General features: G+C 38.6%; 1 protein-coding gene across 1 annotated transcript in view; it reads left to right on the top strand.

Annotated features, from left to right (window-relative positions):
- The window catches only part of SLC2A13 (solute carrier family 2 member 13), a 127,833-nt gene that overhangs the window by 32,717 nt on the left and 71,109 nt on the right, over positions 1–24,007 (top strand). The window contains exon 3 of the mRNA XM_054177901.1: positions 2,133–2,341. Coding sequence (XP_054033876.1) covers positions 2,133–2,341 — 209 coding nt within the window. The remainder of the gene's footprint in view (positions 1–2,132; positions 2,342–24,007) is intronic.

Below are 24,007 nucleotides of genomic sequence, written 5' to 3'. Positions count from 1 at the left end.
TTTGCTGCATTTAAGGGACTGAAGGGCTTTGGAGGAGCAGAAATTAGGTAATATGAGTACAAAGGACTAAATCTCATTGCTTAGATGATTTAAAGGATCCTTTTACTTGCACTTTGACAGAATACAGTGATTGTGTTTTTAAATCTCTGTTTTTATTTTTCTCTTAATTTGAAATAGAAAAGTCTTTCTAAATACCACTCTAATGCAGGTAGTGAGTATACAGTTGTGTGAGCTTCGATGGGATGTGTGTGTGTGTAAAGGTGATTCTGTATAAAGCTACCAAAATGTTTGTGGAGTGGGAAGGGCATAGGAAGAAATGATGACATTAATGAATGACAACATTAGTGAAGTAATGACACTTGTTGGATATGTTGGCTGAAGATTACTCAACTAATAACCCTTCCCCAAGCTTTGTGCTTTGAATTTATTTTCTTCCACTTATTTCTTTACTTTTAACTGTATCATTCTTAAAGTGTTAGAAGAGACTTGCTCACAGATTTCTTTCTAGAGCAAGACTTACTTGTATGACCTTTAGAAATTTGGGCTGATTTTGGAAAGAACTTGAGGGCTCAACTTGGAGATGGGAAGACTGGTCTGCATGCATATTGGCCTGGGATGGCCATCCTCTTTGCGTCCTTTTTGGGGGGTGTTCTCCCATTTCTCTAGTCTTCTGCCCTATCAGATTACTCATGCCTTTCTTTGTTAAATCTAAAATTGCCTCTAAAGAAGTCTTTCTCCATTTTAAACCAAAATGCCTTTGGACTTGACAACTACATTTGGTTCATTGTCCTAAACCAAGGTTTTTGTTAATTGTTGTATTCTTTTCCCTGCTCTGTTAAAAATCTCATTTCATAGCATGCTTTACAAAACCATCCAGATGAGAGACTGCTGAATTGTCTGTGTAAAAGCATGCACCCTGGGGTATGAAGAGAAGAACTATAGAAGAGATGAGCGAATCTCCGTGTTTTGCTGACTGATGTCAGGGTGTGAACCTGTTCATGAGTACAGACTACCCCAGTATTCAGTCTGAGGGCTGTTTTCTGGAAGGCTTTTAGCCATTGTTACCACTGATGTGGAAACTATGAAGACTGCAGTAAAACACAGAGGACACCATCACTGTTCAAAGTCTTTAACAAAAGTGAGAAAAATCTCAGTGAAGTACAAATGGGAAAAGGTCAGATTTAAAAAGTGTAACTAAATTACACATTGTTCTGCAATTCATTATTCTACTGTTTTATTGACATGTATAGACCAGAACCACCCATGAAAGCTGGTGGAGTGCTTATTTTACGAAGTCTTTTCCCCTTGCTTTAGCTGGAGTGAATCATGGTATCTGTGGGTGTTGTCACAGGTGTTGGTGCTCATACCTGGAAGCATAACTCTGGCCAGTGATAATTCTCTGTTGAGTGGAGAAGTAGCCTTAATGCTTTATATAGCAACTCTCCCAGCCATCTAAAGTGCAGTTTTGATTTAAAGCATAACATTGCAGCTGGCTGAAGACTGAAGTGCAGACTTTGAAAGATCTGTTGTAAATTGCTGTGCTTGTGAAATGAGCTTTTTTCAGTGATTCTGATTATAGTCAGAAGTTTCCGAGAGTGAAATAGGCATCTCCTTACATAAGAGCCATATTCCTTGGTCACATGAGTCTGTATAAATATTTCTGATCAAATCAAGCATTTTTCTTTGACTTCTTTTTCCTCCCTCATATGTCTGTAAAACAACAGCATTTCAGTCTCATTTTGCCCATCAGCAATACTGGTTCATTCTGTCTGCCTTTGCTTTATCTTTCTGTTTGTTCTTTTTTCTTAACTGAAGAGGTTAGCAGTTTCCAAACTACTGGAATGTTTCAAGGTTTTTATTTAGTTTGACTTAGTGTCCGTGGGAACAGTGGCTGTAGGTCTGTAATGGCAGAGTAGTCAACATGTCCTTGAGATTTCCTGGAATTGAAAGCAAGGATTCTGAAGTCCTTGTAGAATATGATTCTTTCCTGCATAACTATGGTGATAAAGAATACAAGGGAGGGAGGGTTTGGTTTGGTTTGTAAATAACAGCTTGAGTAGCTGTAGCTGAGTTTTCTCATGGCATATTTTTCTAAGCAAATATTAATTATTTATGTATTTACTTATTTCCAGGTACATGCTGGGCCTGTCTGCTGTTCCAGCAGTTATACAGTTTCTCGGATTCCTCTTTCTTCCTGAAAGTCCCCGCTGGCTCATTCAGAAAGGCCAGACTCAGAGAGCACGAAGAATTCTGTCTCAAATGCGTGGCAACCAGGCAATTGATGAGGAGTATGACAGTATCAAAAACAATATTGAAGAAGAAGAAAAAGAAGTTGGAGCAGGTATGCTGAATGCTTCTTGGCTTCTCTGCCTGTTAGTGAGCAGATAAAAATCAGAAGAACTATTGAATTTGTAACCTGTGGGAACTTTGATGGTTTTTGTTTGGGTTCCCCCTCCCCCCCCCCCCCCCCCCCCTTGTCTGTTGTGCTATTATTTAAATATTTCATATACTGGTAACTTCAAAAATGGACAGATGTTTCTGTGAACCTACAGTTTTAAATTAGGTTGGGATATCTTAAGCGAGGGAAAAGTAAAGTTTACACCTGGAAATAAATGAAATGAAGTTTGTTTTCTTTCATTAGTGGAAAAGGCCAAACAGATGCTAGGGAGTTCAGAAGGCATTTTACATGCCAGAATTATCCAGAGGCTGTATCCTGGTCCACCTTATTCTACAGAAGCATCCTTCATAAAAAATTGCAAAACTAGATATGTAAACCAGAGATTGTTTTCAGTAAAGCCAGCTTCTTAAAGTCCATTTGGTCTACCTCCAAAGGATAAGGCCTCTAAAGCAAACCCTCTTTTATTCTTTCGTATTCTCATGCCATAATTGCTCAAAACTTTGTGCGTACTTACATGTGCACTTAGAAAGCATGATTACCATTCCAGTGATTTTCTGTCTACTACATCTTTTTCCCTTGCTGGGTGCTCAAAGTGTTAACCTGTGAAGCTCAGGTAAGGCTCTCAAGTCAGACTCATCTTAGTTCTTGCTTCCTTAAACACTGATAGGAAAATAACTTTTCAATGCTAGTGGAAAGAAGAATGCAACACCTAATCTTGTTGCCTCATTGAGTTTGATTTTTGAACCTTATTAATTAAGTAGTAGTAGTAATTAAGTATCTGGAAAAAATTATTTAACACTTACAAAAATCTCACCAGTGTGAAGTAGAGCTGGATATTTTTTTCCTCCCATTGCTTTTTTTGTTGAGGCTTTGGATGCTTTTTTCCCCAGGTCTTTGCGAGGTGATGGGGTGGGAAATGAGGTTCCTTGAAGCTGATTTGATAAAAAGCTGAACTGGCTATTCATAGAACAGCTTGAGTCTGAGAGTCCTGTGCTGAGGTTCTTGATCCTGTTTAGGGATTGGACTGTTCTGTTCTGTGGAAAGCCATTTAATGTCTACTATTAAAATTTCTACGTTTTGTAGAAATAAGAAGAGCAGGTGTCCTCATTTTCAGTCACTAAGCTCTTAAATCTTTCCTCGTGCTGTTGTTTCACTATTAATGAACTAAATGTGGTGTTGTAAGTCCTACAGTAGGACTGACTCCAGCTCAGTTGTTAAACCAGTCCTCTCCGCATTTATAACTTGGACTAGCACACTAATTACAAGGTTGTTGGCTGTCTGGGACTTGCAGCTTTCTTCATTTACCTCCCACACTCCCCCCAAAACTTGATGTGTTCCTGGAGTTCAGTTAAATCAAACACATTCCTAGGAGAAAGCTTGGATGTAGAGAATCAGTGTTATGCTTTCGGCTTCAGAGTTGTCACCAAAGGACATTAAAAATAGTAAGGTAGTTACAACTGGATGCTGGCCCACTTGCTATAAATGCTTAGCAAATGGCAATCAGACAGTTTTGGTCACTCACATGTGTTTTTCATTATACCTTGGTTATAATTGCACTTCATCCCATTTAGCTCAAAGTTGTTGTCATGACAAAAAAAGTCTGTTGTCAGACATACATTATTTTTGTTACCTTTCTCTGACTTACAGGTGGTATTTACATGTGGTGTTAAGTTGTGATGAATTTCTTGAGTTGTCTGGATCCTGAATTTGGCATGCATAGTGCAAGGGCAACTTTACTACTCCTGCTTTTATTGTCAGGTCTTCAGATATGGACAACTTAAATGTGTGCCTCTGCCAAGACTGCATTTGATTTTGCTACATGTGCGTTGGTTGGGTCTTTGATTTTTCATTACTTTTAAAAAATATATATATATTGCTGTAGTATTTTTGTATTAATTTCTCCTATTTGTGGCAGACTATTTTAAAACACTAGTTAATAGCAGTGACAAATGGTGATGATAATTCCTGTCAGATGTTATGGATATCATCTCAGTTTTACAAAAATCTTGACTGACCCTCTGACGACAACGTGTGTATGTAGCATTCAAGGAAAGAGAAGTTTGTAGATTAAAAGTCATCCACATTTCTTTTAGGTAAAAATGTCTCTTTCATTCCTGTCTTTTCCTTTTTTGAAAAAGAACAGATTTTCCTTTTCACAAATTGATATATGGGCACCTTTGTCAGTTGCTTAGGGCAAAGCAAAGCCTATGTTTTGACTCCTGTGCAGGGAGTAACAGAATGTAACTGTAACATATCCTCTAGTCCCACACTAAAACCTGTAATGCCTTTTGTAACTGTTGCGGCAATTGTTCTTGTCACAGAAAAAACAAGTTGCAGGGGAACTTCATCTGTGTTGTTTAAGCTGCTTTCTTAAAAATTTGGTTTTAATGTCTGTCATACAACTGGAGAAGTTCATTGCATTTTCCTCACGGTCATCAAACAGTTTCTTTCTTGAAAATAATAAGAATGCCTTTTTTTTTTGTTTCAGAAGATTTTTTGGTACCACTGTGGGGTGCCTGCTAAGCAAATTACTTGTATTTCTTTAAATCCTTTCCAATAAGTTCAGCCAAATCACTGCTGCTGATACTGCTTAGCAGCCTATATTTTCAAATTCTCAGATTGGTATCAGGAAAAGGATGTCTCTTCTTGACAAATACATTCCCCATGACTGGTTATGCAATTGGTATTTTTGCTGTCAGTCATGAATATTGCTATAACATGCTCTGTTCTGTAATCCCAGAGCAACTTTTGGCGTTGTGACCTTGCATTTTGAGAAGCAAGAGAAGAGGGCATTACATTCTTCAGTAATGTTACCAGACAAGTTGGATCTTGGTCTAGTCCAGCTAATCATCATCTGTTAAGGTTATACCCCTCACAGATAGTGAGACTGTAGTGCAAAAGGGAGGTCAATTGAGCATGAAGGGCTAAAGAGTAAGATGTTAGAAAGAAGACATCTTCCCAAGAGTTGTGGAAACAGTAGTTTACTGGTGCAGAGTGGCCTTCCCCTTCAAACATGCAGTAGATCTCATAGATACCCCTGTGCTTGGCTTAGACTGCGAAGTTGTGGGGGAGAGTTAATGGGAGAGAATGATCAGAAGGTATTTACAACTCAAAGACGTTGTTGGGAGAGTGTTCTGGGGTGACTCTTCCTAGCAAAACATATCTGATTCACATTGCTGCTGAATTACAGCTCTTGGTACAGTCAAGACAGAGGTTCTGTACTGCAGGTTACTTAAAAACAGGCAGTCAAATCATAGCAGTGCAGGTAAGCACTGGCACAGCACCTAAAACACAACTTGTGCTGGTAAGCAAGCTGGTGTGGGATTTGTAATGTTAATTCTAGAGCAAGCACTTTAAAGTGAATTTAATGTGGTGGTTTTGTGCATAACAATAAAGCCCTCTAGTACACTTTTTGTGAGAGTTTTACAGGCTGCCAGTGTAGTGGCTATTTCAGATTTGAAAGAAATAATTATAGCATCCAATGCAGACATTTTAAATAGATCATTAATTTCCTGTGTGTTTGACAGCACTGCCAAAGACAAAGCAAATACTGTTCAAAGCAAATAGTAAAAAAGTATTAATTTGTACTGTCTTTAGGGGGAAAGCATCTGGAAAGTGCATGCTTTTTTCCTCACACTTCTCTTTTTGCCCTGAGCTGTGGCACATCACCAAGCCGTGCACCAGGATACATAGTATTTCACATGAAATCAGTAGTGATGAGTGTAGTACTAACTTAGCATCTTGACAAAATGAGCATAATTTGCATTAAGACTAGGTATTTTAGTGTAGATAAACCATATGCAACCATGGATCGTAATTACTCTAGGAGCACAGCGTAATTTCCCCCAGCTCTATGTATCCCATGCTTCTGTGACTGGTGAATTAGAGCTGGGAGTCTTGACCTGACTGGATATGCTTATGCATTTTATTATGCTTTTACTTGTGTACAAGTCAACTTTCTATCACGATAACGTCTTTTTTGCATGCTATGCTTAGTAATTACAGCCACGTAAAGCTTCTGGGGCTCAATGGTGCATGGAATCATGCTGCTTCTGTGGAATTCACTGAGTGATTTAGAAAATTAATAATTGCAATGTAATATTGTTTAACCCACCGTGCTGTGTGTACATCAGTATGTTGTCATGGGCACTGCTTCTGGATCTGACATTTTCTTGTGTTCTAATTATTTTAAATAGTTTTTTTTTAATAGCCTAGCACTTTTTTGGTGTGTTTATGTAGTGAAAGCTGAATGGAGAATGGTGCCTGACAGTAATGTTGTATATTTTGTACATATTTATTGCATTTCATTTTACATTGTAGTTTTGCTTGTAAATACAGCTTTATTTGCTTCCAGCTGAGCTGGTAATTTTATGTTGGGGGGAAATTTTCAGCCCGTCACACAGACTAAGAGAAATATATCTATGTCACACTTTCAGTCCTGTAGGCTTGATTCTCTCTACTGAATTTTCCATTGGATCAGTGAGTCAGTCTTCTCTTTCAGTTTGTATCCCTGTTGGAGTTAAATGTGTTATGATATAAAGGTAAAATCACCTCATTTCTGCTCATAAATTTACCTGAGAACTGTCAGTTGAAATAAGATTTTGTCAAGCAGAAGGTCTGGAACCTCATCCTTCCTGCTTCCACTATACTTTTGTTTCTCTTTATGTAATATTTTGAGTTGTTAGTATTCACAGCTGTGGCTTTGGCTGGAACTAATTGATGTGCATCTTTCTAGGAAGATATTAGAAGCTTACAGTATTTTAATTGCTAATCATAATTTCCCCCTTACTTCTGGGAATCTTTTTTTATCTGAGGCTATTGCCCAACATGCCTGTTTTTGAAAAAGATGTAGATCTGCTTAGTGGATGTCATAAGGAATCTTACTGTGACATTGTGGTAGGGCTGTGCAGGACTCTGAATCACTCTGCTTCCAGGCACTCAAATCCTTATTTGAGTTAATTCTTCTTTTATGATATTAAGTGGCTGTTTTTTACCTGTAGCCATGAAATTAGATGAAAATGTTTGGGGCAAAAAGAAACAAACTACTTGGGATAAGGATTCTTTGAAGAAACCTCCAATGCAGTATCATGAATAGTTGTGTCAGCCTGAAGGTCTTGCTTGTGACAATACCAAATACCAGGTCAGTTCCTGCCCTGTTTTTGCTTTTGGATTTGGTCTCATTGCATGGTCAATGCAAGAGGTACTTGAAAGAAATCTCTTTGTTTCATTTTTGTATTTTATCCGTTTGATGTGTAGAATTATTTCTTTGTTGGTTCCATAAGAACAAGAATTCTTCCTCTTCTGGCATTTGTTTTGAGATGAACCCATGAAAAAATACATGCAGTTCAGGCAAATAAAGCATTGAGGCATTTCATCTTGAGGAAGTATACTAACGCATTTCAGTGTAGGATCAGATTACAAGAAAAAGCCTTCTACAAAATTTGGCAAGGAGTATTCAGAGTGAATTACTGTATCGAATGATTGATAAAAAGAGAGTCAAAAGATTTTCATTCTTATTTTATCCTTTTTTTTTTTTAGAAGGCTGACTTACTCTTGCAAATAAGACCTTTGAGAAATAGAATATATAAAGAACATTTTTGGTTTTCTGCCTTGTATAGAAATAAGACTGCTATATTTAAAAAATAGTAGCTTGTTTCTGGTATCTTAGAGCTCTGCTTATACTTTCAGTTTGTGTACCTAACGATGAGTTTGGGAATTTGCTGCATATTTTAGGAATCCTGGTGTCATCGTGGTGTTGCCACAGTGTTACTTGTTTGTAATCAGCCTTGCTTCAGTGCTTATGGCGAGAACCAGTCTCTTAATCTTTCATCTGGGTTTTCAATGTGCTGACATAAATTGAACATTTATCTGGAAATGGTGGTTAATTGCCTGTCTGAAGAGTCTTTCAGTAGACTGCTTCAGATGTGTGTTTTGGAGCAAGCTCTTCTTTGCTTGAAGCCCAGACAGATTCTGTGTGTGGTAGTCCTAAAAGGGGAGAAAAAGCATACCTCTGAAAAGCCTTATGAAAGTGTAGGGAAGCACTGTGAGGCTTGAGGGTTTGTTTTGTTTTCTTTTCCTTACTCAGATTTACCATGAAGTTTCTGGTAGTAAAATTAGTTTTCCAGTGACAGCATTATTAGCCTTATATTAGCTTACAGTTTCTGAATTCTACAGAGAGTTCAACAAGTCTGGAAAATAACTGACTTCTGGCTTCAATTTCCATGCCTTCTAGGATCTCAGTTCAGTCCCAGAAGGCAGCACACTGGACACATTTCTAAGATTTTCTTGGAGTGCTGCTTAGCTTTGTAACTTGGCCTGTTGTTGGAAGTCTGGTATAGAATAGCATAAACTTAAAACAGCATTTGTAACTATTTACGTTTACAGTAGTTCTTTCTCAGTTGATCTGGGGTAAAACCACAAAAATAGCATGGTAGGTGCTGGACTAAATACTCAAGGCAGAATTGAATTTGAAGGATTTGAGGGCTGCATTCTTGGTCAACAAAAAGAAAAGTGGATGTACATAGCATGTGTAATAGTAAATGAGTGAAGCAAGCAGAAAAGACAAGAAACACAGGAAGTGGGGGAAAAAACCAACTTCTTCCTTTCTCAGTACAGAAATGGGAGAGAAATTAAGTGCTGGGAGACACCTATATGCTGTCCGTAAAACACATCGTTTGTTACACTGGGAAGGGAGCCTGAGGAAGTGAAGTAGGTGTGAGAGAAACCTGTGTTGGTGGAAAGTAGTGGGTAGGATTTTAATACTGGGATAGGACCAAAAGGGAAGAATACATCTGCTTAAATAAAAGATGCAATGTTTAGCTGGTGGCTTGAGGCATCTGTCAGTGGACCAACCTTCCCAGCGATGGTGGTGTAATAATCTTCCAGATTGCAGTGTGCTCGCCAGGCTTCTGCCCTTTTGGTCTGATTGTACCCAACCAAGACTCCAAGCCAGTAGAGAGTAGATTTGGTTTGAGATGGGATGTCTGGAGCATGGTATCTTGGTTGTGTTAGAAATGGGAAATAGTTTTTGATTTCCTGCATACTCTTGGGTGAGAGATGTGCACAACCTTGCTTCCACAGCAGAATTTGCTCTTTGGACCTTTGAGGTTTTTTTCTCACATGGTTACACTGTTGTACTTGTTTCTCATCTGATATTACAGATCTACTTTTTATGTGTCACATTGTTAAGAAATAATAAAATTGTGGTACTTAGAGAGCTGCTAGTGGTATTCAAGGCCCAGTTAATTAAAAAAGAAGGAAAAAAAAAAGGCAGGGGCGAAGAGAAGGCCTAGTTCTGTGTAGCTTCCGTGTGGGATCCAGCATCTGCACTGAATATGCAATTTTAAGCCAAGTGCTCCCACTTGAGCAGCCTGTTTACCTGCAGTAGGGATTCAGACAAAATACACAGTGATGTGTGAAAATCAGGGTAAAGTTGTTTGGTTTAGAGTCCTGAAGAGTAATTGTAACACTTCACTAATCTTAGTATTGTTTGGTGCTTAGAACAGGTTCTGTAGCAAAAGTTGGAGATGTTCCAGCAGCTTCTTTACATTCTCACCTTATGAAGGTGAGTGGAAGCTATAAAATGAATTGCAAAGTTTTTAATAACAACATTTATATGAAAATGCCACAGACAAGAAGCTGAGCAAACTTTACCTGTTGGACTGATTTTAACCTTTTCAGCATAATCATTAAAATCAAAACCCTTTTTGTTTTGCCTTTTTAAATTGATACTGCTTTGCAATCTTGTAAGAACCACATTGGTGAAAGCTGACTTTCTGTGCTGCCCTTCTAGGTGACAGGTTTGCACAAGGGCAGAACTTGATCCACCCATCAGATGTTAATGGTTCTTCAGCATCAGTGGTTGCTTGTCTTTGGCTCTGTGAATACAGTATTTTATACAGCCTGTTTAAATTTAAGTCCTTTTGTTAATAGGAAGAAACCATTGGGGAGGAAGAAGGGTCTTAAACAGTGTTTGCCATTATTTCTACCATATAAGGCCATATTCAGTTCCTACAATCTGGTCAGACTTGATTTTTCCACCCCCCCCCCCCCCCCCTTTTTTTTTTTCCTGGAGACTTCATCAAGCTATTGTCTGCCTGATTTTTGTCCAATACTCACCTTTTCCTCTTGCCTTTTAAAATTACAGCATTGGGATTTTTTTCATCTCTTCTGTTTTTAAGATACTTTAGTCTTCTGGCCTGCGTGCAGGGATTTGTACTAGATGGCTTTTACAGGTCCCTTCCAACCCAGTGCATTCCATGTTTCTACAAACCTGAAAGATTTGATTCAGAATAAGTAGTTATCCTGGCATGCCTTCTGATAGTTAATCCAGAGTATTCATGCACTAGTCATTTCAGTACATTTTATTGACAGTGTGAAGTGTATGACAATTGGCATGCTGTCATGTGTAGGTTGTATTTTGTTTGACTCAAGATGGATTCAGAGGAAGGGGGGGAAAAAAGGAAAGATTGATTTAAGGTAGTTTACTGTTGTGCATGTTGCTGCTGTGACTCCCAAACTTGAGCTATCCCTATGCTAAAAAGGCAAGTTGTTAGGATGTCTACCTTTTGAATGTGAGTAAAAAATAGTGTGGTTCAGAATTATGGTTTGTTGTTGTATTGTTTTGGTTTCGTTTTTTAGTGGTATCCCCTAAGTCATAGTGATGCCCAGTAACTGTGTAGTAGTGTGCTACCATTTCTATTGAATCAAATCCTTAGTAAGAGCTTCCACCTGGTCATTTCACTCCAGAGTAGAAAGGGTGAGCATCACCTTTTATCATCTGAATGAATGTCTGTGGGCTTACACTTTTTCAATGATGTTTCTGTAAGTGACATACTTTCTAGGAAGTTTATTTGACTATTCTATATTCTAAAATATTGCTGTTCTCCTAGAAAATGTCTGTGTAGGTTAGAGGGCACTTACGTGGTTGAAGGATGCATGTGTGTGTGAAATAACTAATGCTGCATGAATAATTTACAATGAATAATTTAATTGTTTAGACTTTATACTTGCCAATTGTATGTGGGGAAAACTGCAGTTTTCTTAGACATAATTGTTTTCAAAGTGCTAAATTGCTTTGAAATTTTTCTATCTTAAGCTGTAGCAAATGCACTGCAAACGATATTTTTAGTATAAACTGGGAAATTGTGGCTTTCACAAATATTAAACAGTATTTCAAACATGTTCTAAAAGTACCTGACAAATAAAGGTCTGAATTGCTCAATTAACAAAAGAACATTTAAAGAACCAGTAATACCTGTCTCTCTCCACCCTTGATTACAGATTTCCCTTTAACAATGACAAAAAAAACCCCACAAACAACCCACCATCAACAATTTCTTCACCAAAAGCCTCTCATCTTCCCTCCCACCCTGGAAACTGCTATTCAGTTAAATGTCTTTTTCCTCTGAGGAAAGGATCACTTCACTTTTCTAGTAGTAATGAGTTTGTGTATGGCTTTTATTTTTGTGACCATTCAGAGATGAATACTGCGTTTATGGATACTGGTGGTTTTGAACTTTTTGTCCTGCTTCTGCACATAACTAGAGCATTTCTGTGCCTGTTGGATAATAAATAATATTTTGAAAACAAGTATAGTTCAGTTCCTGCAGATATTCAAATATTTACTAAAAGTCATATGGCAATTGTTGTCTAGTCTAAGTTATCTCAGTATGCAGCTGTGGTGCAATAATGGTTTTCCCTGATATTGTGAGTTACGTTTGGAATTACTCTGTAACTAGAGGTTGTGAGCGCTTGAAAAACATCTCCTTTTCTCTGCCGTACTTAGCATGCAATTCCCCCCATATTGAGTTGAATTCAGGCCAATATTTAGTGTCAGCAAACATAGCACGTTGTTATTTTTTCCCCTCTTTGGTTGTTGCAGCTTGTAGAATTGCTTAGAAACTGCCAAGACTTCCAGTTGCTATATTGCTTCTAACTGCTCCAGTATATTTAATTGAACATGCTGCATGTTTATTCTGTCATTTCATAGTGAAATGACAGTTGTTATTGTAGGTTATGAAAGAAGCACCTTTGCTGTAACACACAATAGCCTTGTTCTGCCAGCTGGTCTTCAGTGGCAACCAGTGGGAACCTGATGGTGTTCATGGGATATCACAGAATTGCAGAAAATATTCAATTGGAAGAGACCTCATATATCATCCAGTCCAGCCTTTGACCCAGCGCTGAGGGTTCAACACTAAATCATGTCCCTAAGTGCCAGGCCCACATGCTGCTGAAACACCTCCAGGGATGGTGACTCCAATGTTTGATAACCCTCTCTGTGAAGAAGTACTTCCTAGCATCCAGCCTGAACCTACCATGGTGCATCTTGAAACCATTTCCTCTAGTCCCGTTGCTTGTTGTCAAGAAGAGTCTGCCCCCTTCTTGCTCCAACCTCCACTCAGGTAGTTGTAGATGGTGATGAGGTCTCCTCTTCTCCAGACTGAATAACTCCAACTACCTCAAATGTTCCTTGTAGGTCATATGCTCCAGGCCCTTCACCAGCTTCATTGCCCTTCTCTGAACATGCTCCAGAACCTCTGTGTCCCTCTTGTAGTGAGGGGCCCAGAACTACATGCTTGACCCCATGCAAGCTGGGGCTGAGGACTTCCAGGCACTACTTTGCCTTGTAGAACAGTACTTTAGGGCAGAGAGAGAGTCAATCTTTCTTTTGGTACTAAACTGCATGAATATATTTGGGTTTTAATGATCTCTGAACATCTTTCATTTTTATATGCATTTTCTTTGGTGTCAGTGGCTATACAGAGAACAAAAATACCGTTTTCTTTGGCATGTTTTGACCTGTTTGCCAACACTTGCTGCACATGGAAAGTTTAAATACAAATATTTAATATGGATTGATTAGAGACTGTGAATAATTTTAAAGTAACTCTGTGTTGTGATGATGTGGTTTGCGCTAGCTTCTTTCCATTTAAATGTGTGTTGTATAATTATCTTACATAATGGAAAATGTGTGTGATTTTCATTGTAGTTGAGGTGGATGTAGCTTACTTAAGAGAGTGCAAGTATGGTTATATAAATAAAGAAATTGTAAAAGCTTCTGTGGGATCTGATATAGAAAGTAGCCAGATGGCTATGAGCCAAGAGACTCTCTTTTTCATTAAAGCAAACATATGTTTCCATGGTGATAGAAGCAGATTTAAAATGTAGGTGGTTCTGACTTTTGTGAGTCTAAAATAGAGGTGGCAGTTGCTGAACAGTTCATTTCATAGCCAAAGGAGAACACTTTTTTTGTTTTAAAAATTGCATCTATATTGCTCCATACTTAATATCTTCAATTCTAAGCATTTTCTTACTGATTTTTTTCTCCTTTGATTTCTCCTCGTGCTTTTCACTGTGTAGCAAAAATAGTAGCCTGTATATAAACATATACAGATCTTATCAAGTAGATTTAAATTTTTATGGTGATTTGTATTACCTTTGAATCTTTTGTATTTTGTTGAGACTTTAAGTTTTTCATGTTTCCTTACGTAATGATTATTTTCATTAGTACTCAGAGGCGTCGGGCAGGAGAATCTTAAAAAGGAAGATGCATTAAAGAAGTATTTACCAAAGAACACCAGATAGATGGGGTGGATAGGGGATAACAGGTTGCAAATAAATAGGATTGAATATAGTGAGAATTGTTTATCCTACTCTAATTACAGCATAGTATAGGAATGGAAGAGATCTGAGACACTATTTAATCTCTAGATTCGATTTAGAGCTTCACATCAGTTGGAAGCACATTCCCAGAAGAAGAATCCATTGTAGAACACCCAAATACCACCTATTTGTGAGTGAGTGGCCTCAAATCAATCATCCTACCTCCATCTGTTGAACTTTGGTATACTTCAGGGTGTTTATTTTTTTGTCTCCAGATGTTCTCAAAATCTGTAGGATAGGTTATGGGGGCCTGAGGATTTGATATCTGGGGGGCTTTGGTTTTGTTTTTGAAGAGGGGAGTATGGTCATCTTATTTCATATATAAGATTATGTTTTGCAGCCAAAATGTTCTGTTATTTAAGCATGATGTGTGCATAGGTAAAACCCAAATGGCATCTTTCTGGTCAATCATACACTAGATGTGTTGTGTTATACCCTTGCAAAGACAGAGCTTAACAAGTACCCAAAATGTTCATATTCATTTGGCAGATTGTGGTACCAATCCAAGGCTGAAACTGGATGTTTTTTAGTTGATCTTAACCACAACAGTCAAGATTTTATTAAAATTATAATCTGAGAATATTTAATGTGAAAATAGCAACCTAAATTTGCAGGGAATCTGGTATTGTGTATAAGATGCACACTTATTTCCCTCATTGAAATGGATCCTTACTTGGTTGCCTGGGCTAATTCAGGTAATCTGCGTGAACTACCCAGTGTCAAAGACAGTGGATGAAATACCATAAAAGGTGTATGGATCTGTGCCAGCTGACTGGTGCTTGTGTTGCAGGGATGGTGGATTTGAGTGCTGTAGTTTGCATCTGATGAGAAGAGGCAAGACCTAAAGGGCTTTGGATATGTGAACTGCCAGGAGCTGGTGAAGCTCTTGGTGGTGAATGATTTATTAAGGAAAAGCTGTCTAGTCGTAAATAACATAAACCTATGTTTAAATGTACCAAATTATGGTTAATGAATAATGGAAGTGATATATGTACCTGTTGTACCAACAGAAAGCTCAGCTGAACTCAGAGAAGGGAATGAAAGCTGTATTTTACAAGCAATAATGAAATGCAATGAATATATACAAAATATACAGTACATACAACATTATACAAGAATTTACAAAAGGAAACAACACAGAAAATCCTCCTCGGGAGGAGGGTCCCACCTCAGGTTCCCCCCAACCTCTTTCCCTCCAGTTAATTATAAGAAAAGAGAAGAGTAGAAAAAAGGATGTTAGGGGAATTTCAGTTAGTTTGGAGCTTTGTTAAGAAGTTAGCTGATTATCTTATCAGTTTCTGTCCAGGGTCAGCATGCATGCATTCTGGCCAAGAAACAGAAGACAGACTGAGACAGAATGTAAGATCGTAAACCTGCATCCCACTCATCTACCAATGAAATTCATTTAGAATTAGCTTCCTTTCATTTTCCTTTTTACACCCAAACATTCAGCTAGAGAATTCTGCAGCTATCCTTTCTTAAAGGCACAGCCTAAACTGTCACAGTACTCCAGGGCTGCATAATGATAAAGGTTTTGATTTTATATGCTTTTGGCGTGCTGTGTTAGGTGTAAATCCTTGAAATAAACAGAAAGACATTTTAAAATGTGGCTTAATTTATTTTATATTTAAAATAACTGTAGCTGCAGCAAGCAGCATTATAAAGGAAGTAAAATTTACGGGTTTTTTGTTATTTAATTATTTTGAGGCAAATTATTTGTATTTTACAAAATTGAGAAGTCATCACTCAGTTTAACATTCTGTTCTCATCCAAGAAACATTCCCTACCATCTGCAGCCAGTCATCTGTTGTGCTGTGCGAGCCTGGCTCCAAACACAAAATATCAGCTTGTCTGCGTAGCACTGTCTTGGACACCTCCCCAAAATGTGACTATTCAGGTGCAGGCAGATCCGTGAAAAATGTGAATTCTGGAAAACATTCATGCATCTTTCATGGATGTAGCTGCATTTGACTAGACTGGAGAATTTATAATGGCTATGTTGGGAGATACCACATCATAAAAATACTTCAAAATAAGGACTTTAGAAGTTGTTGTTTTTTCCTTCTTATCAGCTACAATGGGTTTTCAGAATCACCTGACAGTTATTCTGAAGTGTAGTTTTAATAAGCCTGCCCTCTTCTACCCTGCTGATAAACTTCTGTTCCTTTCTTCTCTAACTTAAGTAGAGAGAAATTAACCTGCGAAGCCTCTTATGTGCTTTTTTCCACCTTATGTTTTGCAACATGAATCTGAAGACCTGTCTTGTATTTTAGCTCAGCAGTTTCAAAGCTGGATATTAGAAAGAAATTTTTTTACATTGAGGATGATGAGACAGTGGAACAGGGTGCCCAGGGATGTTGTGGATGCCCTCTCCTTGGAGGTGTTCAAGGCTGTGTTGGAGGAGTACTTGAGCAACCTGGTCCAGTATAAGGTGTCCCTGCCCATGGTGGGGGGGTTTGGAACTAGATGATCTTCCAGGTCCCTTCTAACCCAAACCAATCTATGAATGAATGTGCTCTCCTTAGGCAAGCTGAGCTGTCATCCACAGACACAGTAATGCTCTTACAGACTTGGTTAACACTAAACAAAGAAAAAGTTTAAGTAGTGATTGCCAAAAATGACATCCCTAAAATCAGATTCAAGTAGACAATCCACATGTATTACATCTTGACTAGTTCCAAGGTAAACAGCTTGTTATGGTAAAACTATTTTAATTTAGCATAGTGTATCATTTGTGACTAAGCGACACAGTGGTGCATCTCAGCAATGCCCTACCCCAAGTTCATGTCTTTTTCAAAAGATCAGTCTGAGCACTTGGTGGATGCTATGACAGTGTTGCCATACTGGAATCAAAAACAAACTTGGACTTGTAAAAGCTACAGCTGAAGTTTCCCCAGTTATTCTGAGAATCTTGAATATCATCATGAACAACCAGAGACTGAAAATAGAAGGGAGAAGGGAAGTGCTTTCTCACTTGTTAAAAGTGTAGTGTTTTGATGACGCTTTTTATTCTCCACATATGTTCCCTCTTGCCCTCTACCCTTCCTCCCACCTACCTCCCCAGCCAAGGGTGAGTTGTTAATGAATCTTTCTGTTCTAAGGTTTTTGGACTATCTCATGTCTGTATATATTAGCAGGTTAAATTTACTTCAGTTCTTGAAATGGATTATGTCCATTGAATGTAAGAAAAATTCTTCTAAAATACAGTCTTGGTTGGTTTTGTTTTGTTGTTTTTTTGTTTTGTTTAGTTCCCCCCCTTTCTATTTTTAATATAAAATATGAAGTGAACTTTAAGGAGCATAATATAGTTCCTTCTGAAAAGTCTTGCATTATTTCCTTTCTGTTGTCATGCTATAATTCATATTCTGCCCTTTAATACCTGCATGTTTCTGAGACTTGCCTCCCAGCGTATACCAAATGTGAACAGACAAAGTCAGTTTCAGTGACAGATAAATGTGCTTATTTCCTTATATTTCTTACCGTCCTTGTAGATGTTAGATGTATATCAGAGTGCTTGATGTTGGAATAAAAAGTTAGACAATGCATATGTGGAAGGTTTAAAATCTATACAGTCTCTCTGGTTGGTCTTTGTGGTGTAACCTCATGGGGAGTTTTTGTCATTGATGAACTTTGAGATTATAAAGCAAATACCTGGCCTTCAAGAGGAACAAAACATAAGTAAGGGTGTTAAGACACCTGATTTACACAATGAAATTGGATAGCAAATGCTGAGTTAGGAGCTTGTTCTCATATGGCAGTACATATTGTTAGAGCTTCATTGCCTGGAAAGTCAGAACCGTTCAGTGTCACTTTGCACAGAAGAAAAGGGTGTGCTGGCACTTGTTTTATATGCTGGTAGTCTGAAATAATTACTGAGATGTTGATGCCTCTTTTCTAGACAGAACTATATGATTTCACTGTTATGTGATCTCAGCGGCTTTTGAGAACTTCTCCCTGCCTGAGGTCTGGTGGTGTTGTAGTATGGGTGTAGGCATTTGATCACCCTGAAGGCATTACAAACACCGCTCCCAGGCCAAGATGTTAGCAGGCAAAGACGTTTATTACATTACACAGCAAAGTTATGTACCCTACCAGAAGGCACATGTGTCACATCTTAGTTAGTCATTTTCTACTGGCGTATGTGTAATCAAGGCATACAACAGGTTAAAATAACAAAACAGTATTCTAACACATGCAACCAAATTCTGCCAAGTTTCTCCCTTCAGTTACAAGATTATATATTCTTTTCTAAGTCAGAGATCAAACATAGCTCTTCCAAGGCTATCTGAAAACAACCTTTCTCCTACATGGTGCGTCATGTAGGTAACATTTGTGATTATTGTCTCTGTCCACACAGAATAGGAAAGCCCCCCTTTTAAAATCAATGTCATTGCAATACCACCTATAGGACATGAAAGGTGAAGTACTGCTATTAGTCACAGAGTTGCTGTCCTTCACTGAGGAAGATCAGTATAAAATCTGTAGCATAGTGGGATGACATTAAATTCTTTTAGGCATATGCTCACAAGTGGGCTTACAGACTGAATTATCTGAAAGAATCAATGTTAATAAAAATGTTCAGCTTCTCTTCTCATATAAATAGCATCACGTTGTACATCTTTAGAGATTTGCGCTTTCTCCATAAAAGTATGTTGTGGTTTTAGGCCCAGCCAGCAGCCAATAGCTACATGGCGCCCCTGGCAGCTGATGCATGATAGAGGATGTGGTGGACCTACTCAATGCCATGCTCCTTGGCCCAAATGTGTATGAGTCTGCTTCAAAAATGAGACCTGTTTTCTGACTCAGCTCTTTCAGGGGTGCTGTGTCTCCACGAGACATAAGTGCCGTCTAATCCTCATCAGAATCACTCACTTCTTGTGAAAATGATTTGGAGGTTCCTTTGGGGGGATCGTAAGATTGGCCCTTCTAATCTGTTTGGAGAATTTCCCACTGGAAAATGGAGTAATATTCTTTCTGGAGGAATTCCCTTTCACAATTGATTTCCCTCACAGCTCTTGTACTTGTGCAGCTAGAACTGAAGTGAGTTTTCCATCTCACTTCCTCATGTCCTCCCCATGGTCATATAGGTAGAACCACAGGGTGTCCTGTGCCGTGTACCTCCCAGTTTTTGTCTCTTGGGCAGGGGAACAACTGTGCCTAGTGGCTGAGATATGGGACCGTGTGTGTGGATAGTAGGACATGTCCTCTTTGAATTGCTGGAACTCCCAGGACAGTTCCTCCACAGCTGAAACTATCCTCCTGTGTCCTTTTCAAGTAAAGGACTACAATGTTCTTATCTCCTTTGTAGGGGCTTCAATCCTCTGGATCAGTCCTGCCCCAAACAGCTACTGCCTCTCCAGGTCCTTTTGCAATGTTTATGTGTTTCTTGCTGATGGTAATTTTCTAAGTCACATCTTCACAGTTTCTCCCATTATCCAATGTAGGCAGTGTGTTACAGCCTAGCCTCAGCATTCCTGCAACAGCCTCTATTCAGTCACCCATGTTTCACTGTCACTTGGATCACCTTGTCTGCCAGCTGCTACCCACAATACACAAAGTGAACCGAGCAGAAACAGCTGCTACTTGATGTTCCCACATCTGGACTGGAAGTGAAAGAGCCAGCATTCCTCTTCAGAGGTCTGCAAGACATCTGGAAGTGCCAGCTGATGTACTTTCAATCAGTGCGGGAGAGATCAATTGTATTTTTCTGACACAAGTAAACATTTTCTTCTAAGCCCTCTCATCTGGCTTCAGCAAATTGTTTTCTTCAGTCCTACCTCTTGAGATGTTTGGTTTCTTTCCCCCCCCCCCCCCCCCCCTCCCCTTTTTTTTTTTCTTTTTATTTTTCTCTCTGTTTCCCCCCCACTTCTCTTAGTGAATAGCAGACTCATGTTCTGCTTTCCTTTGTCCCTATTCAGTCCTGGGACTTGCTCGGCTTGCTTTAAATGTGTCATCCAAAGGATGGTTTGAAATATGGAAAAACTTAAAAGAATGTCATCTTCAGTCAGCTGCTGTCAATGGAGATCATCGTTATCTAAAACCAATACAAAAATCCCCTTTTCCTGTGGTGTTTCTAAGCAACCAGCACCGACTGGTGAGGGAAGCATGAGATGTGCAGGAGCTGAAACCTCACCAGCTGCTGCAAAATAGCCAGCAGCATCTGCAGGGCAAGGAGGTGAGCAGGGATGTTGCCTTGAGACTTGCATTTAAATGGTCAGAAGGTGTGTGCAGGTCAGTCTGAAGAAAGGCTAGTGTCGTCATTGCACAGCAGAAAGTAAAGTCATTTGTATTTGATGTGAAGGCTTGTATCTGAAACTATTGAATTTAAAGTGAAGCTGAAAGTACCAAGACACATTGCAGTAGCATTGATAAATTAATCTCCTGTTATTCTTGTTGGCTTAGTAACAATGTCTACCTGAATTTGTTCCTGAAGGACAAGATTAAAGTTTTTATTTGAATTGAAAGCATGCTTTTAGTTTCCAACAACTCAGTAGCAACATGGTAAACACTATTTCAAAATTATTTTAGAAAATCAAAGCCAACTTATTTTATCTTTCCATACCTCTTCTGGAAAATCTATTCTAAAATTACAAATTATTTTTCCCTTGTTGTATGTTGGTTGTCCCTGAAAATCAAGGATGCAAGAAGACATAGAACATAACCACCTTTCAGAACTTGCCTTTATTTTTCTCATGGTTCCCCCCTCAACTACCATATTTTTTTACCATTATTTCCTAGGAGGGAGTAGGACCTTACACTTTTGTTGAGAAAAAAATTTATTCTGCAGGAAAGAATTATCTTCTTTTTCTTGTCAGAAGCTATCAACAATAGCAGTAAATGGCCTGAAGTGACTTTCAGATTTTAGCCTGAACTTGGAAAACTAATAATGAGGAGGGAATACCCAAAAAAGACAGGAAAAAGAATAAAACTCAAACCCATGGGGAGCTGCTGTATGAGTGAATGCATTGTGCTAGTGTTACAAAATACTGGATTAATTTTGTCCTATGTTTCATCTAAATTAATTTAAAATAAAGCCTATTAGTTAATAGGAACTGTTTATATTGCTTTTTCCCTAGTGATGTTTTGTGCCAAACCATTCCAGTTGCTGTCAGCTACTAAAAGATGCCAGACTGCATCTGCATTAACATTTTGCTTCTTAACAGCAGTGTAGCTCTGCAGTGAGTCTCTTCTCATCTTATGTTGTCACCCGTATGTACAGTTTGTTCAGATCACAAAGTAGTGTTAGTGCCCTTGGAGTAACTTCCTTCAGTGAAAGATAAATCAGAGGCGCACTCCAGAAGTGCATTCAATGTGCTTGGATTTTAATGGATCTCTGAAGGTTCAAATTCAATGATAAGAGTCTCAGGGCAGCTTCTAACAGTCCCTACATGGTAGCCAAACTAGAACCTACAAATCATGTCTTGTACATCTAGGGACCTCAGCTTCAAATAACTCCAGCCTGGTGATCTCTGCCAACTGCACTGCTTTACTTGCTGAGATGCACATAGATTCATAGAATGGTTTGGATTGGAAAGCACTTTGAAGGGCAGGGATACTTTCCACTAGAGCAGGTTTCTCAAGGCTGCATCCAACCTGTCCTTGAACTCCTCCAGAGAGGAGGCTTCCATGGTGTCCCTGGTACATGGTATGGTCATACTGCTTCCTAAGCTGTGTATTGTCCAGACAAATTCTCTTTTTTCTTGTCCCCCCCACCCCCAAATGAGTGAACTTCTGTGTTAAAATACATCATATAACTTTGTATCCGCGTATTGTTAAAGCTAAAGGCAATTGGGGAGGGGGGTTTCCATGTATCTTTTTCCCCTACTGCAGTTGAAGTTAGCACTTCTCCAAGAATGGGAGGACTAGCAGTGTTTTCTGTCCTGAAGGAAACTATTTTTCTTTGTGGTGGAATTTATCTCAAAGTTACCCAACAATGGTCGAACTTTCCTCATAGCTCAAACTTACTATACTGCACTAAGTATGAGTTTGCATTTGAACACTTTTTGGTAATGCAGTTGATTAATTGGTGGTTTAGTGTGTCAGGTGGCTGTTGCATCTCAGCATTACTCGGCAAGTTTTACTATATTTCATCTTGAACATCCAGTATTCCCTTTAGATGAATGTTGGATTCTTGAATGACAATCTTTGTCCCTCTCCTAGGGAGTGTATAGCAGTGTCACTCCGTGATAGTTACATCAAAATGCATGTAAATATTTTTAGAATATTCCAGTTTTCCTCTGAGCCTCACATTTGTTCTTATTGGCTTGCAGGCCAAAGCTTGCCTTGCTTCTTCTCACTACCATGTTGAAATTTTTTGCTTTTAGTGTTAAGAACTGTCTGTTGACATTGAAGTGACTCAGGTCTCTGCAAGTGTCTGAGAAATGGCTGGTCATTTAAATGTTTCAATCGGAGTACGATAAATTGGCAACGGAATGAAAATGTGCCCCTTCAAAGTGGCAGCTCTGATCGGGCTTGGCTCCACTCTTAATGGTTCAGTTTTCCTTCTGTTATTGAGGCCACTTTCTCTAACTAGGACCATCTGAAAGCTGTTGTGTAAGAAACAGGTTAAAAACATGATGCCTGTCCAAAACTGAAAAATTTCTTATTGCAGTTTTAAAACAGGTGGAGATCAGTGAGGGAACACAGGAGGAGATTAAAATGCATCAGAAATGCCATTTTTAAATAGCTATCCACCCAGGTTAGTGTTTTCTGAATAATGTGTATCATGTGGATGTTGTCCTTTCTTTCAGGTGGTGGGTTAGTTTGATGAGGTTATAAAATCAGCATAAAAATCTACTTACTGAAATTGATGAGGAAACCTCTCAAAAGTCCTGTATCTTTTAAAACATAGGCCTTAGACCTCTAAATAATAGTCTTTATGATCATCCCTTCTCTCTGCTAGGTTGATGAAGTTGAACAGAAGCAATGAAAAGATCCTTGTTGTGCATGCTTCTATCTTGTAGTGCATACTTAATAGGGGAACAAGAAAGTTTCATTTTGGTTTGTTGTTGTTTTAAATCCCATTTTATCTAGGAGGTTTTGTTTACCAAGTTACTCACAGCTGACGATTCAAGACATCTGTGGATCAGGTTTGGAAATAATTTGTTTTTGTAAATGCTTTAGTGGAATCAAGGTTTGTAGTATGTTCTATTAATCAACAGGCAAAACCCCCCGTTTCAGCTATACAAATAATTGTACATAGATCCAGCTACTTTCTCTCAGTCTCACTGACACTAGCAATAATTACTCTTGAGGAAGCCTCTGAAATGTATGCAAAGACAGTCTCTTTCTAGTTTCTGTAAGCCATTAAGACTTTACTTCATGATACATTGAAAACAGTCTATGCACCTTGCTGGAGGAGTTTTGTTGCTGATGCTGACAGTATTATAAAATAAGTGAAGAGATTACTAATCTCATTCTCTACAGGCTTTTTCCTATGTACAAGTAGAAGTAAACTTCTTCCATGATGGCTTTGCATTGATGCTAATAATTATATCCTATGCAAAATTGTGAAGAATCATATGGCATTGTGAAGTACTTTACGTCTGAGACTACAGAGTACCGTGGGCAAAGGCACACTGCACAAGAGCAGGTTGCTCAAAGCCCCATCAAACCTGATCTTCAATGCTTCCAGCAATGGGGCAGCCATGACTTCTCTGAGCAACCTCTTCCAGTGTGTCACCATACTCATAGTAGAGAATTTCTTCTTGAATGTAGTCTACTCTCTTTGAGGTTAAAACCATTACTTCCTGTCCTATCACTACAGACAGTTAAAAAGTCTCTCCCCATCTATCTTACATGTCTCCTTCATGTGTATTGAAAGGCTGAAATAAGGTCTCCCTTACTGATATGTCATATTTCATATCAGTTATGGGAGTTGTCAACTGAGTATTTTAGGCCTGCTGATTTCCATATTGATTTGTGTTCTCTGCAAAGGTTATA

This window comes from Dryobates pubescens, chromosome Z, assembly GCF_014839835.1.
Source record: "Dryobates pubescens isolate bDryPub1 chromosome Z, bDryPub1.pri, whole genome shotgun sequence".
In the NCBI taxonomy this organism is placed as follows: domain Eukaryota; kingdom Metazoa; phylum Chordata; class Aves; order Piciformes; family Picidae; genus Dryobates; species Dryobates pubescens.
Note: the sequence above shows the minus strand (reverse complement) of the source record. Positions and strands in the feature narration are given on the sequence as shown.